Here is a 19,461-nt window from a genome sequence, read left to right as displayed (position 1 = left end):
TCAGTACACTCATTTTGTTAAGGTTATTTCTACAGATATTCTATAGAACTCATAGCCAGCACTGACTTTTGCTACAACGTTTCATATCGAGACGTCAGATGTAAACAGACAATGTGATCAAAGACAAAAGTGGGTAATGAGTGTATATGCCATATTTTGGGGGTTGTTGCCCCTCCTTCAGCACTCACTTAACCCATTCTCACCCCTGAACACATTGCTTATATGACCACCGCATACAGTAGTGTTAAGTTATTGGATATACCAATTTACATATTAGACGCATTCCTGGAGGCTGGTATGTAATTATTAAAGATTTCTAGGTACATGGTACTTAGAAATCTTTAATAATATACTATAAGGTATACTGTAAGGTATACTAAGTTTCCATGAGTAATATGTAAATTGGTATATCCATGATGAAGTACCACGTACTTACAAATCTTTAATGTTTACATACCACACCCAGGAATGCGTCTAATATGTAAGTTGGTGTATCCAATAACTTAACACTACTGTATGCGATGGCTATATAAGCAATGAGTTAGGATGCAATAGTGGATTAGATGAGTGCCGAAGACGAGGCAACAACCCCTGAAATATGGCATATACACTCATTACCCACTTTTGTCTCTGATCACATTGTCTGTTTACATCTGACATCTCAATATGAAATGTTGTAGCAAAAATCAGTGCTGGTTATAATTTCCATAGAATATCTGTAGAAATAACCGTAACAAAATAATGTAAGAAGACTGCTGATGCAATAGAACATGGTACTGACCTATGAAAGCATAATATACCTTATAGTATATTGTATTTGCATAGCGAAGTACCACACACCAACAAATCTCTAATCTGCGCACTCAGTAAAGTAGTTGATATTAAGAAAGGCATCTAGCTTTAGAAACCTTGCCAAGTACTGGGACATGCAATTGAAATGTGGTCCTTCAACCTATCTAGGAGGGACGTAACCCCCTTATAAGAACTGACTCAGATTATGATGACCTCTCCAGCTCAAGCCAAAACAGAAAGTAGACATAAAAAGACAACAATGATGATGATGACAATAATGAGATGATGACAATAATGAGACGATATATTACTGTTTATAGTATTACTTACTGACTATCCAAACGTCGTAAGCAATGGAGTGCCAACAACAACAATATTGGTAGAATAAAAACCAAACTATATTTCAAACAACACTCTGCTTAGCTCTACTCTATCAAGTTATCAAAACTTGTATCATTAATAGTTCTGTTGGCAGGCAAATAAAAGCAAGGGCTATCTAGTGTTTTGTTCTGAACACTGAACAATGCGTGATTTCATATGAACTGACACCTTCCTACTGAATATGCCAAACTTATCTATTGTAACTGCTTACAATTAAAAAGAAGATTGTTAACTCTATTAAAATTACATTAATATATAGTTTCAATAATTAATATATCAATATATTACATTAATAAATAGTTTCAAATTTTTTTTAAAATTGGCATTATGGTAGCATACCTTCTTCGTGAGAATGAGTAGTATAAATGAACCATAAGAGAGTGTTATACACTCAGAAAAGAGTTAACCCATAGAAACAACTAAATAAAATCTTACTTCATTAGATTCGTGATGCCTTCTGTGAAGTTTAATCTTTCCATTCTTGCTGACATTGTGGGAGGTGATGGTGGTTTATTAGGAAAGTAGATAACAACCAGAAAGAAAATGACTGCAGACATTCCAAACTCTTCAAAATAGGATACAGAACAAAGAAACAGAGCATTATTACTTTCTTTCCATTATATTTTTTGCCGTTGTCATCGTCATTACTAAGTGAATGGTTTGAAGCCAAGACTATTTCAACCGAAGTACCCACTTGGTCATGTAACTAATTTGTAACTTGTAGCACACATAGCAGGGGAGACAATTCTGCTGGCAACAGTTAGCTGTTGCAGAATGAACAGAAGTGGACAACACACGGAGAAAATGGAGACTGAAGAACTATTAGAGATGAGAAAGAATTGTCAAGATGAAATGGTACTGGATTTAGATATATAATGGTAAGTTATATCAGCCCATACAGAAATGTTAATACTGATCACTAACAAAGACACAAGGCTTCAAATTTGGGGATAGGTATAATTATATTAACACCATCCAAATTACGAGTGCCAATCAGGTGGTACTGTCATCAGCCACATCAGCAATTTTGATGTATATATATATATATATATATATATATATATATATATATGCGTGTGTGTGTGTGTGTGTGTGCGTGCGTGTCAGTGTTTGTACCCTCACCATTACTTGACAACCGATGTTCCTGTGTTTACATTCCCATAACTTAGTGGTTCGGTAAAAGACAATGATAGAATAAGTACTAGGCTTGCAAAGAATAAATCCTGTGGTCGATTTGTTTGACCAACGGTGGTGCTCCAACATGGCCACAGTCACATGACTGAAACAAGTAAAACAATAAAAAGACTATGCCATTTTAATCCTGAGCAAGGCCGAGTATCTCTGCTAGTTCTAAATAAAGACAATAACCTCATCGAAATCTCAAAGGTATGAGACAATACATGATTAATTCAAAACAATGTGAATAAATAAGTATTAGATTTGGTAGAGTAACTTGAATGCTAATGGGTTAAGTAAAATTCTAACACAGTTTTTTGCATAATTCTGGCCCATTTTTATAAATAGTGTCTTGTATCACTTAATGAAAACTTTATTAAACTTCACAACAGCACAATATCTTCAAATGAAATTGAGGAAGAACTTTAGATGAATGACTGAAAGAATCTAGTAACAAAATTGTATTGAAGATAAAATATTATCATACTGACCTGAAAAGAGAAGAGTCCTAAGTTCAATTCTTTCTTTTTCTAAGTGATCTTCTGTAAAGCAAATACTCAAATTTAATAATATATCTTGATGTTTACTTTTTACATATATGTGTAAGTGATGCTTAGCCCTTGGTCAGCCCTGATTGAGCATATTCATGATCAAAGACATTTCAGCTATGACATTCTCTCGTTTTAAGAGTATCTAGGACTACATTATCAACTATGTTCTTCCCTTTTTTTTTAAGGCATTGAAAGATGACTTAAAGGATATCTGATTGCTATTTCTAGCAGATTAAGCAACTACTTTAATGTTCTTTCATTGGCCCTTGATGTGTAAATGATGTATATCCAGAATGTGCTATTAATATACTTTTACACTCTCATCATCATCGTTTAACGCCCGCTTTCCATTCCGGCATGGGTTGGATGGTTTGACTGAGGACTGGCAAACCAAGAGGCTGCACCAGGCTCCAATCTGATCTGGCAAATCTGGATGCCCTTCCTAACGCCAACTACTCTGAGAGTGCAGTGGGTGCATTTTACGTGTCACTGGCACAGGGACCAGTCAGGTGGTACAGGCATTGACTACCCTCGAATGGTGCTTTTTATGTGCTACCAGCATGGGAGCCAGTCTTTTGAAACTGGCATTGACCATGCCTGAATGGTGCTTTTTACATGTCACTGGCACAGGAGCCAGTCAGGCAGCACTAGCAATGACCATACTCGAATGGTGCATTTTACATGCTACCAGCACAGGACAAGTCAGGTGGCACTGGCATCAACCACACTCATATGGTGCTTTTTAAGTGCCACCAGCATGGGAGCCAGTCTGGTGGGACTGGCATTGACCACACTCAAATGGTGCTTCTATTTCTACACAATTTATAAATACTGATTTCAAGTTTTGGCACAAGGCCAGCAATTTTGGGGGAGGGCAAGTCGGTTACATTGACCCCCAGTGCTCAAGTGGTCCTTATTTTTTCAACCCAGAAAGGATGAAAGGCAAAATCAACTTCAGTAAAATTTGAACTCAGAAACTAAAGATGGACAAAACACCACTAAGCATTTTGTCTGGTGTGCTAATGATTCTGCCAGTTTGCTGCTTTACAATCCATTAATATTATTGACATAATCATATTTCTAAAAGCTATGTCCTTGAATTTACTTGTGGCACATTCAAATATAATCCTAGTCAGGCCTTCATCAATTAACTATGTCTATGATAAAAATGGCATTGCAAATGGGAAGGGTCAACTAAAATAAACAGTTACTTAAATAGTCACCACTTTAACATTCATTTTCCATGCTTGCACGGGTCAAACAGAATTCATTAAGATATATTTTCTACAGCCAGATGCTCGACTTGTTGCCAGCCCCTAATGGATTGGTAACACTACTGGTCACTAAGGTGGCAAACTGGCAGAATCAATTAGCATGCTGGGCAAAATGCTTAGCAGCATTTTGTCTGTCTTTATATTCTGAGTTCAAATGGCCCATCTCAATCTGTAGGAAAGAAATAAGAAGTAATTCCATTCACTGCACCAAATGTAAGCTATGGACACATATGAAATGCAGTGGAATCACAGGTAGATTAACAGGTAAAGTCACCTTTGTGTGTGGCAGATGTGCAGGAACAATAAGCATTAAGAGCACACAGGAGTTAGATTCTCTCAAATGTCCAGGAGGCTCTCTCGAGGTAGTAGATAGTTTCTGTTATCTAGGTGACCAAATTAGCAATGGGGTGGATGCTCTAAAAGTATTGTTTCTAGAATATGAATAGGATGGAGAAAGTTCAGAGAGTTATTACCTCTGTTGGCAACAAAAAGATGCTCTCTGAGAGAAAGGTAGACTGTATGATGCTAGTGTGTATGAACAGCTATACTCCATGGTAGTGAAACTTGGGCTCTGAATGCAGAGGACATGCATAGAATAGAGAGAAATGAAGGCAGTATGCTCTGTTGGATGTGCAGCGTCAATGTGCATGAATGACAAAGTGCAAATGTGTTGAGAGAAAAGTTGGGCATAAGAGGAATGAAATATAGTATGCAAGAGAGGAGACTACATTGGTTTGAACATGTGATGCATATGAAATGAAGACAGCTGTATAAAGAAGTGCCAGTCACTGAAAGTGGATGGCACCTGTGGAAGAGGGAGACCCAGGAAGACATGGGATGAAGTGGTGAGGACTGATCTCAAGATGTTGGGACTCACAGAGGAAATGACACTGAACCAAGATGTCTGGCAATATGAGGATCTAGAGAAGACCCACCCACGTCAGCAAACCAGAGTTCTAGAAGTGTTGTGTCCCACAATAAAACAATCACACACCCTACCCCAACAAACCAAACTACACCCCCACATCCCTTCCCGAAGTTCTTCTTTTTTCTTCTTCACATTTCCTCTTCATACACTATGATTATTTCCTACTCCCCAATCCAGCCCTTGCTACCCTACTCACTGCATCACTGCTTCCCCTGTCCCCTCCCCCTCTATATACCCAGATTCTCACCAGTCACAGCATTCCCCCTCCTGACTCACGACTCCTTGGTGATACCCTGCCAGCACCTGCCATAATTCACCTCCCTCTTCCTTGTTCAACCATTCCATCTATGCCCTGATCCCTGTTCCTTGCAAGCATACCCTGGCACTTGTGTGTGTGTGTGCGTGCACGTATGTATATGTATTAATAGTCATATAATTTATTGTTCACTTGTTTCAAATTTGACAGAATTTTTTTATAATTAATGTCAATATAGAGTTACTCACCATAAACTGAAGAATTTATCACAGGGAAACTATAAAAGAAATGCAATAAAATTGTTTGAAATTTCAAAAAGTGAACTCATTAATATTATACAGAAAAACACTATCACAAAAAGACTCTAACACATAGATAAACAATCTCATACACATATACATTCAAATACAGTAATACTTCACTTTACAAGGACCTGCTTTACGACACCCTGGGTTTACAATTTTTATCTTTCAAGCACAAGATTCAAATTTTGAATGAAGTGCAAAAGTTTCCCTTATCATAACAAATGCTTCTGCACATTACCAAGAAATTTATAGAGAGCAAAAAAAGCTTCTAAGCAAACCACTCTGGACTTCTTTTAAAAAGAAATCTACAAATATGTCTACAAGTGCTCGTGAATTGGCGATCACATTTACAAGTGATGATGTGCGCAAGTCTAGTGTGAGTGAAAGTGATTCAGAAAACTATTATGATACTCTTTACTCTTTACTCTTTTACTTGTTTCAGTCATTTGACTGTGGCCATGCTGAGCACCACCTTTAGTCGAGCAAATCGACCCCATAACTTATTCTTTGTAAGCCTAGTACTTATTCTATCAGTCTCTTTTGCCGAGCCACTAAGTTATGGAGATGTAAACACAACAGCATCGGTTGTCAAGCAATGTTGGGGGAATAAACAGACACACATACATATATATATACATATATACGATGGGCTTCTTTCAGTTTCTGTCTACCAAATCCACTCACAAGGCTTTGGTCGGCTCGAGGCTATACTTGAAGACACTTGCCCAAGGTGCCACAGAGTGGGACTGAACCCGGAACCATGTGGTTGGTAAGCAAGCTACTTACCACACATCCACTTATTATAAATGATCTTGACATTCTTTTTGCTTTACATGAAATATTCTTTACATTCTACTGTTGTTTTCTTACCATTTATTTACAAATACCATAAATTGTATAGGTAAAATATTTTTCTGGGAACGAATTGTGATTTATAACATTGCTACTATGGGAAATTATTGCTTTGCTTTACAAGTTTTTACTTTACAAACACTCTTCAGGAACAAATTAACTTGTACATTGAGGCATAACTGTACATGCACACTCACAAAAGATATTATGACTCACATAGAGAGATATTCATCTAGAGAGACACTAACTGGCACTCGATCAATTATGACAATGAGAGTTTCAATGAGAGTGCTCGTGAAGTTATTGTGCAAGAGGCTGAGTACTCCACAGACACGCGTATCGGGGCACTGGTGGACCTGGTTGGCTCTACACATGATTATGTCTCTGGGACCACTAACATGGGATGACCCCAAACCCATCAAGCATGAGCAGAGAGAGAGAGATTTTTGAAACTTGAATTTTATATTCTGTGAAACGTATTTACTTTAAAATGACAGAGTAGAAAATTGTACAGCATATAGTGAGACTGTACTTCCTCAAATTTAGGTGCACCAACATCAGGCAACACATGAAACTGTCAAAGCACCCCAGCTGGAGCAGTCTGCACCCACTTTCAATTCATGATGCTGTCCCCTGCAGGAAATGACCATTGCCCTGACTGCTATGTTTTTGCTCTTTGAACTGTTTTCGTAGCTTGAAGTTCTTCCATGGACAGGGTGCTAGCCAAAAGCCCAATCACTTGTGTTTGGGAAATAGACTGTAAGTGGAGTTGTCTCTATTGACTGTTAGCCAAGGTCAACAAAGTACAGTGTGGGTTGCCTTCAAACACAGACACTTAGTCTTCTTGAGATCCCTCCACTCTGGCTTTAGGGGGCACCTCCACAATCCATTTGGTGGTGCTGTGTCAATACCAGCCCATCATGTCCTTTAGCTCACCAGCTGAGATAGTGTACTAGAGTGTGGCACTGGGAACCAGCACATGTGAGATTTAGTGTGTGAGTGAAAACTAATGAGAGCCAGCCAGAGAGAGATGTGGTATACAATGAATTTAAATTTATTTTCAGGTGTAATTTGCCTTTTCTCCCTCACCAATTACAAAACCACAAATGAATATATCATGGTTGATCCAACTAATTCTGTTGCCGCATACCTTACTTTTTTAGTAGACTTTTGACACCTGAGTAAAAAAACAAAACAATATTCACCTGCTGTGGTTAGAGGTACTGTTGCTAATGGAGGCGTTTGTAGACACAACCAATGGACCTTGACAAATAAAAGAAAACAGCATTAAAATGAACAAACAAACACTAAGTAAGCTTTGAAAGCAAGGGAGATTAAAAATAAGAGACTAACTTACCAACAAACAAACTTGCTGAAGCACCTAGAGTAAGAAACACATTAGCAATGGCAGTTGCTGTGAAACGTTGATGCATTGGAAACCAAGCTGAGGACAAAGCTGTGGAGGCTGAGATTGTAAATGGAGCTGCAAAGCCAATTATGATTTGGCCCACATTACTGAGCCTAAATAAAAATAAAATTAAGATCACTTTGAATATTATTTAAGTTTATTATATTAAAAACTCATCTAAGAACTGATAACACCAACACATTTTAAATACAGTTACAAAGAAAATACTATATTCCTCTCAAAGATCAGGCAAAAAAAGAAATAAAATATGGGTTAGTCTACCAATATTTCATGGTCTAGGTTGAACAGAGCTACTCCATTCAGCAACAGTTCAGAATAGTGTAAACTATGTTTAACTGAAAAACATTATATCATGGACCATTTCACACCAACAATGAACAGAAAAAATAAAACTAATGTCAACACTACAAGGAAATTATGCTGAAGATCACTATGTCTAAATTGCAATATACTACAGTGAAATATATACATGATGATGATGATAGCTGTTCATTTGTAACCAAGCAAGACCATCACTGGTGATTTAGAACACCGTGCACTCAGACAATACTTTACACTTTTGGCCCCACTAGTGACTAATGAGCAGATATTGCAGACCAAGCTTTTCCCTTTCACTGCACTAAGTTTAATTCCAAAATAAGGTTATGTATGTCTTAATCATTTTAAATTCCTATTCCTTTCGTGCTAGGGTGGCTGATTCTACCATACACAATATATCAAACCCTCATAATTTTTAGTCTCTTTTCCGAGAGACATGACACCCAAATCTGACCTCACTTCTTCCCATGTATTGTCTGCTCTTCCTATACTACGACTCCCTTCAATTAACAGCACATGGTACATCAAACATTTTAACATTCACTTTTCTATGCTTGCACAGATCAGACACAGTTTATTGAGGCAAATTTCTATGGTCAGATGCCCTTTTTGTTGTCAACCATCACTTGTTTCCAAGCAAGGTGATATTTTTCCATGGCCAGACATGTTTATACAGAATATTGGAAATGAATGACACTGTGTGTATGACTTATTTATACCTACCACACATTGTCAAGACAAGGAGATACAATGCTGCACACACACACACACACACATATACACACACACACAGACACACATTCACAATAGGTATTTTCAGTTTTTGTCTATCAAATCCATTCACAAGGTTTTTGTCAGATTGCAGCTATAGTAGAAGACAGGTACCCAAGGTGATACGCACTGAGAGTGAACCCAAAATTGTGTGGCTGAGAAGCAAACTTCATAACCACACAGCCCCCCACACACATATGTATGTATGTATGTGGATGGATGGATGGATGGATGATGTTAACACATGGGCAGGGGCCTTGTCTTGACATTGTGCCATAGTTGTAAATGAGCAGGATTATTATAAAGCAATGTTGTTCAGTTCCAATATTGTGTGAAACAGGTCTGGTCACAAGAAAATATTACTTTACTTAGAAACAGGTGAGGGGTAGTGACAGCAAGAGCATCCGGTCATAGAAAACCTGTCTCAACAAATTTCATCTGATCCATACAAACATGGGAAAGTGGATGTTAAAATGATGATGATAACGAATGAATGAATCTCCCATATTTTATGCTCATGTCACACTACCATACACCATATTTATATTCATACTTTCTACAGAATACTTCTTGCCACAAAGAAGCAACAGTTTCTGTAATTGTTCTACCCTTTGCTTACCCTAGTTACTAAGCTTTCCCTACAACAACCTCCAGTAAGTCACAGACTTCATTTTATGGACACTCCCACTGTTAATTACTCCTAGAGTGTTGTTTCTCTGTCAGCCAGCCGGAGGATCCCATTCTACCTTTTGTGAACCCATTATACGCATTGAATACCCAAAGGCTATTTATGAGATGAGATTTTTTCCTATTAATTAGAACATTGGTCTTTACTAGGAGTACCTTCAGTGTTTTGGATTGTAGTCTGTGCTTCAGGATTATAGGATTTTGTTACAACTCTTTTGCTATGAAAACCTATGAAAAATCAGAATTCTCATGCCACACCACCTCCCCACATACACACACACAAAAAATAATCAATCCAAAACTCTTTTTGTAGTCATAAAAATTATAATAAATAGCAGGTGGTACCTGAAAACAGAACCCTTGTGAAACATCAACCTGTATACTAAATTCCTCACTAAATTCACTACAATTTGTAACCTTCCTGGCAGAATTCTCGTTTATGGCTTGCACAACCTGCACAGCTTTTAGAGTAAGTATTGGACAAACAATTGAAAGAAAATGATTTACCAATAAATGTATGGGGTCTTTAATGTGATGCTTCTGATACCAGATCCAAGGAAAAGAGATAAAGAAGTGATGAGACATGTTGTCCGGAGTCCTTAAAAAAATACAAGGAGAAATTTTTAAATATTAATTAAAATGTTAGAAATATTTTAAGCAGAGATTAGATAATTTGTGTAACATTAATCAGCAAGAAGATAGATCATATGGTATGAATTGAGTAGAAATTCAAATAAATTGGTAAAAACACTCTTCTGAGAAACAGTCCAAACGAAAGCAAAAAGAGACAGTGTAAACCAGTAGCTAGCAAAGTAGTTATTATTGACCCTTGGGTGTGGGGGTCTATGTGGATTGATACTTCAACTATATCAAGGGGTTGATACTCCAACTATATCAATATATTAAAACTGTATTTTTATTGATTTTTATTGATTTCATCAAGTATTTTCATTAAATTTCTTTAAATATTTCTTATTAAAAAGTAGCAATGACATAAAAAAACGAAGGAATTATTGAGTTTAAATCAAAAAATTTCTTATTACTTATGTGGTCTTTTAATTTTAATTTAGAAATTTACATGATTGGAGTCAATAAGTTATGAAGAGGGTCAATGATAAAAGAAATTTGCCAGCCTCTGGTGTAAACAATAAACTGGTAACAAGGATATTTTCAGAGATACAAACCTTTATTAAAAATCAACAAACTTTCAGAAGACTGGCTTGATAGTTTTTATTGAAGGCCCCTTCTAGAAATTTTTATTTTATTTTATTTTATTGCTAAATCAAGAGAAAGAGCAATGCTCATAATTCTTTACAGTGCCTCTAAGATTGGTGGGAGGGAGCAAGGGATCCTCAAATTGGAGACCTGACCTGAATCCTTGCAATAGACTGGACTCTGCTAAAGGTACTTAAGGACCAGGTGGCAGAGTTAATACAGGTGACAAGTTAAGTCTAACCACACAGGTAAGCCCATCAAAATGCAAAAAAAAGATGGAATAACTACTGCAAGATATCCTATTTATATTCTATTAATTCAGTGAGTCCACCAACCAGGGCTAGTACTCATTTTATCAAGCTTCAGAAGATACAAGGCAAAGTTGACGATATGACTTTCTATTGAGTGAAGAGAAGAAAGCAGAATGAAGATATGCAACCCTCTATCACTCTGTCTGCCTATCTTACTCTCTAACTTTATTTCTCTTTTCTCTCCTTTCTCTTCCAGCTGGGGTAGCCAAGTATCTCCTTTATAGCAAGACACCTTTTACTATTCCTCTATTATACTTTAACCTTTCAACTGACACAAAGCCACTTCCCTCAATACTACTTCCACTCCCAGTCAAGGGTCTTTGTCTTGCAAGTTACTTGGTAATCCCACCAATGTTGGTGCCACATTAAAAGTACCCAGTACACTCTGTAAAGTGATAGACATTAGGAAGGGCATCCAGCTGTAGAAGCCAAGCCAAAGCAGACAATGGAGTCTGGTATAGCTCTCTGGCTCACCAGCTCCAGTCAAACTATCTAACCCAAGCCAGATTATGGATGTCAAATAATGATGATAATGATGATAACAATGACAGTGAAGTGGCTGAGTAGACAAAGTATATTTGATTGACCGAATAATGTGATGAGAGATCAGGTCTGCCACAGGCATTTCTTTAAGTCCCCAAATAACACACTTAATAAAGTAAATGCTGAAGTGCTGAAGTCAGTCAGATCAATTATACCCACTCCTTCAGAATTTGTGAACTTGATGCATTTCTTAGCAATCATTACTATCAGCTGTATTATTAGGGTATTGTGGAGGTGCAATGGCCTAGTGGTTAGGGCAGCAACTCGCAGTCATAGGATTGCGGTTTCGATTCCCAGACCTGGCGTTGTGAGTGCTTATTGAGCGAAAACACCTAAAGCTCCACGAGGCTCCGGCAGGGGATGGTGGCGAACCCTGCTGTACTCTTCCACCACAACTTTCTCTCATTCTTACTTCCTGTTTCTGTTGTGCCTGTAATTCAAAGGGTCAGCCTTGTCACACTGTGTCACGCTGAATATCCCCGAGAACTAAGTTAAGGGTACACGTGTCTGTGGAGTGCTCAGCCACTTGCACGTTAATTTCACGAGCAGGCTGTTCCGTTGATCGGATCAACTGGAACCCTCGACATCATAAGCGACGGAGTGCCAACACATTAGGGTATTGCATGGAAGAATAAGTGGAGCATCAAACGAAAAGATTGTGTTATTTATTTTTGTCTTTATATGCTTCAAGTAAAGGCACATGGCTTAGTGGCTTGGGTATTTAGATCACTACCGTAAGGTCATGAGTTCAAAAATCAGCAGTGCACTTTATTTCACATTACTCTAGTTCACTCACCTGGCAAACATGAGTAGTACCTGTATCTCAAAGGGCCAGCTTTGTCCTATTATGTGTCATGCTGAATCTCCCTGAAAACTATGTTAAGGGTACGCATGTCTGTGGAGTGCTCAGCCACTTGCACATTAATTTCACAAACAGGCTGATTTGTTGATCGGATCAACTGGAACCCTCATCATAATAACTGATGGAGCGCCAGTCTATATACTTCAGTTCACCTACTTGTGATTAATTAGTTCCAGACATTTTGATAATGTTACCTGTAATAAACTAGCATTAGGATTTATGCACCATTTTTATGATCCTCTATGGCCTATCAAGCCATTACAAAACAAAATTGAAAATATAATTACAACAGTAATATATTACCTTTGGTTTCTATCACCCAAGATATAGGTAAAGCACAAAGAGTATATGTGATTGGTCCCCAGTTAGTGAGTAAAGCAACATTGCTAACTGTCCAACCAAACAATTCATTAGTTGTTTGAGCAATAGGAGGCCAAGTATTCCAGTGGAGAGACTGGGTAAATGCAAAAAATGCAAACAGAAAAAGAATGTACCACCGTCTCTTATAGACTTTGAAGCTTTGTTGATTTTCATCAATGGAAGATGTTCTTGGAGTATCAGCATGGTTGCTTTCATAATTACATACAGAATTTTCCTCTTGCACAAGACTCCGACTTTCTTTATCCATCAGGAATAGCTTTGAGACTCTAAATGCAAAGAAAAAACATAGTAGTGGTGAAAGCAGCAGCAGTGGTGGTAGTAGTTTGTCGAGCTGTTCTAGCAATAAGCTACAGTAATAAATATTTTCAATCAGAAGTTAAATGAAATAACAATAAGATTATACAGCAAAGCAAGAAAAATATTGCCTTCCTTAAGAATACACCACCCAAAATCAATCAGTGAAAGATTATATAGACCATGAATACAAGAAGGAATCAAATTATATAGGTCATGAATACAAGGAGGTATCAGCTGCTAGAGAGATTACAAGATCTAACATCTTCCTCAGTGTTTTAATATCCACTTTCTCGTGTTTGCATGGGTCAATCAGATTTTCTACAGCTGGATGCCCTTACTCTCACCAACCCTTACTTATTTCTAAGCAAAATAACATTTCCCTATGGTCAGATATATCTTTACAGAATATTATTAACAAATGACATTCATTTACAATAATAACACAAAGTCAAGAGAAGGAAACACAAACATACTCACACATATATACACACACGTATACATATATAAATACATACATACAGACATATGTATATATACATGTATTATCATCATTTAACATCGATTCTCCATACTGGCATGGGTTAGATAGTGACTATATATATGTGTGTGTGCAGAGAGAGGGGGAAGGGGAGAGAGAGAGAGAGAAAAGGAAGTCATTTTATTCCACACAGGCAGAAATATAGAATAAAGAAGTTGAAAATGCACTGGGTGTCTTTAAGATGGTTTATTTTTAAATGCTTAACTGGTTTCAAAGATTTTTTCTGATTTTCAAAAGTTAAGTGAGATAGAAAGAGATGCAGCGATGCCACAATTGTCTTGCTTCTGACCGGAGTTTGAAACTTCTCTTGTTTTTATGGCGCAAACATGGTTCAAATTAGTATCTGTTTAGTATACAATTTAGTGGAGGCACAATGGTCCAGTGGTTAGGGCAGCGGACTTGCAGTCATAGGATCGCAGTTTCGATTCCCAGACCGGGCGTTGTGAGTGTTTATTGAGCGAAAACACCTAAAAGTTCCATGAGGCTCCGGCAGGGGATGGTGGCGAACCCTGCTGTACTCTTTCACCACAACTTTCTCTCACTCTTACTTCCTGTTTCTGTTGTGCCTGTAATTCAAAGGGCCAGCCTTGTCACACTTTGTGTCATGCTGAATCTCCCCGAGAACTATGTTAAGGGTACACGTGTCTGTGGAGTGCTCAGCCACTTGCACGTTAATTTCACGAGCAGGCTGTTCCGTTGATCGGATCAACTGGAACCCTCGACGTCGTAACCGACGGAGTGCCAACCAAGTATACAATATGATTAACAGAGGATGGTCAAGTGATTAGGCTCAGGAATTTTTGTAAGTTTCACACTGTAAGTTAATGTCATCATCATCATCATCATTTAACATCCGTTTTCCATGCTGACATGGGTTGGATGGTTTAACTGAAAACTGGTAAGCTAGGGAGCTACACCAAGTTCCAATCTGATTTGGCACAGTTTCTATGGCTGAATGCCCTTCCAAATGTCAACCTCTTCAAGAGTGTAGTGGGTACTTTTTATGTACCACCAGTTACAAAACACCGATATCAGCCACAACTACAGTCTCACTTGGCTTGATGGGTCTTCTTATGTGACAATATTTTTTGCACTGCAAATTAAGGATGACACAGTTGAGTGAATATATCTAGCGATGTGTCTACACATAAACAACTCCTGCCCACTCTATTACAAGACATTAAATTTAGAGAGTCTTGATTATTTGAAACTGTCATTAAATATTTTACTCAACTATATTAGCCTTAACTTACAGCAAAACATTGTCACATGGCATTAATGCAGACATACAAAAATTTCTAAGCTATCCTCTGTCAATCAAATTGTATCCTAAACAGATATTAATTTGACCATGTTCTCTCCATGAAAATGAGAGAATTTTCAAACTCCAGTCAGAAGCAAGACAGCTGCAGCATAACTCCATGTCTTTCTATCTCACTTAACTTTTGAAAATCAGAAAAATCTGTGAAACTGATTAAGCCTTTAAAAATAAACCATCTAAAAGACTCCCAATTAATTTTCAACCTCTTATGCCTAACTGTCAGTCTGGATAAACTTGGATTTTCAGAAAAAGAAATCAACCAACTAATTCACACATTACAAATACGATCTGTAAGCAGAATGGCAAAACTATGCAAGACTTTTCTCAGGTTTAAAATGTGACATTGTTTTTGTCATCTACATTCCAAAGATGTTGTTTTGTATCTTTGTTAGAAACCAGCTCCTTCTTCAGAGGAAGAATTTAAATGATTAAAAACAGAAGACACACACACACACACACACACACACACACACACACACACACACACATACATTGATTTCTTATTGTGGAGGGAATCTGTGGAAAAGGTAAACCCAGTACATTACAAAAACAAACTCACAGAAAAAGTGGTGGTACAAATACACACCAGAAAAGGTATCAGAGAATGACAAAAATGATCATACTTTTGGGATGAAGCTATATCAGCCAAATGTTATTGTCACAAATGATTTACCAATTATAACCGATGGAAAATACATTTTTAAAAGAAATGGAAAAACTATCCAAATTTCATGATCTAGAAATAACCAAAATGTGGTAAGTCAAAACAGAAACAATATCTATAATATTCAATGCTTTGGGAATGATTCAATAAGATGCAGACAGTTACATATACTCAACATGCATAAAATATCAATAGTAGTAAATGACAAAATGACTATAGTCTAGGATTTGCCAGAATGACAAAGTAACCATACTCATATTTCAATTCATAGAAAAAAGGAGATAAAGGCAAACTGACAGATGTTGTTGCCATAGACCAATAGGAAAGGTACTATCTCTTGATCAAAGTATCAATCCTAACAGATGATAATGCATCTCAAAACAAAATGGAAAAACACTTCAAATATAAAGATCTTGAAAGTGAGATAAACAGAATGTGATTGAAAGTAGAAACAGTCCTTATAGTAACAGGTATTTTAGGAATAATTTTAAAAGAGGCAGACAAATACATAAAAGATTTACTCGTACCATATACAGAAAAGACTGCAGGCTAAAGAAGATCAAATAACAAAAGCAATAAAATATAGCTCTACTAACACCACAATATATATTACATAGAGTACTTTCAATTGATACAACAGACATCAACACAGAAAGAACATAGTGCACGTGTCCATTAAGCATAGAGTTGCACTTTGTTGTGCAGTGAAAGTACTCTTTTACTCTTTTACTTGTTTCAGTCATTTGACTGTGGCCATGCTGGAGCACTGCCTTTTAGTCGAGCAAATCGACCCCAGGACTTATTCTTTGGAAGCCTAGTACTTATTCTATTGGTCTCTTTTGCCAAACCGCTAAGTTACGGGGACGTAAACAAACCACCATCGGTTGTCAAGCGATGTTGGGGGGGGGGGGGGACAAACACAGACACACACATACATATATATATACATATATACGACGGGCTTCTTTCAGTTTCAGTCTACCAAATCCACTCACAAGGCTTTGGTCGGCCCGAGGCTATAGTAGAAGACACTTGCCCAAGGTGCCACGCAGTGGGACTGAACCCGGAACCATGTGGTTGGTAAGCAAGCTACTTACCACACAGCCACTCCTGCGCCTAAGACTACTAAAACAATAGTAGTAATTAAAATGCTGAAGAAATTGCACAAGTATTAAACAGATTTGTTTACAGTTTCATAGGGAAATGTAACTGTAAAACTAACAACAGAATAACAAATTATAGCAAAACAAAAAAATCATGAGATAAATATTTTAGTAACTAAATATATATATGACATAATCATGTTTAGAGATTAACAATACAGAGATGTCAACATATATCTACAACAGCAAAAGAATGAAAGGGGTTTTATGTGGCTGCTCTAACTGCAAGAAATACTAGCCAAAATCTTTTCAGATAACAAATTCCTGTTATTTTACAAAAAAGCAAGGGCACATTAGATCAGGGATTTTCAAACTGTGGTCCGTGGATCTGCAAGGGGGTCTGCAAGGAGAAGACAGGGGGTCCATGGACAGCAAATACTTTTTATGGGCAATTTGATTTTATACATGTTTTTTAATCGAAATCTTTTAATTGACAATAAACCTGTTTATTAAATACTGTTAAATAAATAAATGTAAAAATAAATGTTATTTTAAGCAAATATTTATGTATAAATTTCATAAGCGTTTATAAAGGTAAAGCCTGAAATATAAAGGGGTCCGCAAGTCAAAAAGTTTGAAAACCCCTGCATTAGATAATGTCATTCTAGATACACTATGGTAGGGTCTCACATATGTAATATAGGAAGTTGATAAAATTTGATCAGCTGAGATAATGCAAATAACAAATAGGCAAAAAAATCCCTCTAAGGGTATTCAAAAAATTTTTTTTAATGAGTAGGAATGGCTGTATGGTTCTGAAACTCACTTCCCAACCTCATGGTCTCAGGTTCAGTCCCGCTACATGACATTCGCACAAGTGTCTTCTACCATAGCCCTGGGTCAATCAAAATCCTGTGAGTGGCTTTGGTAAGTGGAAATTGACAGAAACCTATCAGCAGCAGCCGCAGCACATCCATTTTCCCATGCTTGCATGCATTAACAGAGTTTATGAAGGCAGATTTTCTATGACTGGTAGCCCTTCTTGTCAACTCTTACCTGCCTCAACAAGCTTTGTTTCACCCATGCAAGCATGTAAAGTAAACTTTAAATGATGATAATCATATATATATATATATATATATATATATATATATATAACAATTAGAAAATGGAGGATAATATGCTGAACCCAACTACTTGCAGACGATGTGTCCCGTTGAATTCATTAATTTAATTCATAGCAAAAATGACAAAAAAAGAAAGAAAGAACCAAAGCACAGGTGTCTATGGCAGACTATGTTATTTTGCCAATATAGAAGTACAAAGTACATAAGGAATTGTTTATCATCTAACTCCTTATGTACTTTGTACTTCTATATGTAAACCAGGTTGGCAAAATAACATAGTCTGCCATAGACACCTGTGCTTTGGTTCTTTCTTTCTTTTTCTTTCTTTTTTTGTCACTTTTGCTATGAATTAAATTAATGAATTCAACGGGACACATCGTCTGCAAGTAGTTGGGTTCAGCATATTATCCTCCATTTTCTTATTGTTATACAAATTTGGGGTAAAACCTCCACTTTTACCCGCTCCCATTGATTGCACTTAGTATAGCACTAGTGTAGCAATAATTGGGTACCCTCCCAGCAGTATACTGGATAGATACTATCCCTTAGTGGGTTGAACCCCCAACCCCTAACTCTCTCACGTTATATATATATATATATATATATATGCGTGTATGCATGGAAATATCAGTGTATGCCTGTCTTTATATTGTGCATCTGTGCAGTGTGAGGAAGAAAGTAGACATATAAGAGAAAGGTTTAGCATCAATTATAAAAAAGCTGTTTGTTATGTAAAGACAAGTATTTAGATTATTGGCAAAAGGTAGTTAGGTGAGTACAGAATAGTCCAGCAACAGCTCTACAAGTTATTGCTGTGATCATTAAGCTGGTCACTACTTAATATGGCAACATCTGGGTTACTGAATTGAGGGTTTGACAGCTGTTTTGCTATCCTTATGAATGACTACTGTCCATTGCTGCTATGTTTGCTGTAACTACTACCACTATGACAATAATCAAAATTACTGCGACTACTAATACCTTTTCTGAAGTACTACATCTCTGGGCTGCAATTCATAGCCCTGCTTCTCTGGGTTGGGCTGCAAGTCATAACCCTGCTTCTCTGGGTTGGGCTGCATACCTGACAACTACTGGTACTAATACCAGTTGGTAAGCTCTGCCTCCAAGGAAATTCCACTGCGATATTTTTCTTCCACATCAGCTCTTCTTAACAGCATTATTTATGAATAAAGCATCGGACTGAGTCACTGATTACTTATAAAATTGCTGATGTAGTCTGTTGATAAAGTAGGATTTTTATCAACAGATTACACTTAATTTGAATAAATCACTGCACTAGTTATTTGATCAGAAAGTGGATGATGTTGCCAATTGAGGCAATAGATGATAACAGGCATGTCTGCTAAAGCCAGGTGGAT

At 37.1% G+C, this 19,461-nt stretch overlaps 1 protein-coding gene across 3 annotated transcripts in view; it reads right to left on the bottom strand.

The window, feature by feature from the left end:
- The window catches only part of LOC106876807 (solute carrier family 49 member 4), a 46,457-nt gene that overhangs the window by 18,067 nt on the left and 8,929 nt on the right, over positions 1 to 19,461 (bottom strand). For 2 of the 3 annotated variants that reach the window (XM_089350487.1, XM_089350489.1), the window contains 7 exons: positions 12,955 to 13,298; positions 10,228 to 10,318; positions 7,873 to 8,036; positions 7,721 to 7,778; positions 5,607 to 5,635; positions 2,841 to 2,891; positions 1,609 to 1,738 (listed from right to left, as the gene is read on the bottom strand). In XM_089350487.1, coding sequence (XP_089206613.1) covers positions 1,609 to 1,738; positions 2,841 to 2,891; positions 5,607 to 5,635; positions 7,721 to 7,778; positions 7,873 to 8,036; positions 10,228 to 10,318; positions 12,955 to 13,279 — 848 coding nt within the window. In that variant the 5' untranslated portion in view covers positions 13,280 to 13,298. Of the gene's footprint in view, positions 1 to 1,608; positions 1,739 to 2,840; positions 2,892 to 5,606; positions 5,636 to 7,720; positions 7,779 to 7,872; positions 8,037 to 10,227; positions 10,319 to 12,954; positions 13,299 to 19,063; positions 19,338 to 19,461 lie in introns of those variants that run through there. The other variant, XM_014925521.3, reaches the window with a different exon arrangement.

The sequence above is a fragment of the Octopus bimaculoides genome, chromosome 4 (assembly GCF_046866305.1).
Source record: "Octopus bimaculoides isolate indiv1 chromosome 4, ASM4686630v1, whole genome shotgun sequence".
NCBI classification, from domain to species: domain Eukaryota; kingdom Metazoa; phylum Mollusca; class Cephalopoda; order Octopoda; family Octopodidae; genus Octopus; species Octopus bimaculoides.
Note: the sequence above shows the minus strand (reverse complement) of the source record. Positions and strands in the feature narration are given on the sequence as shown.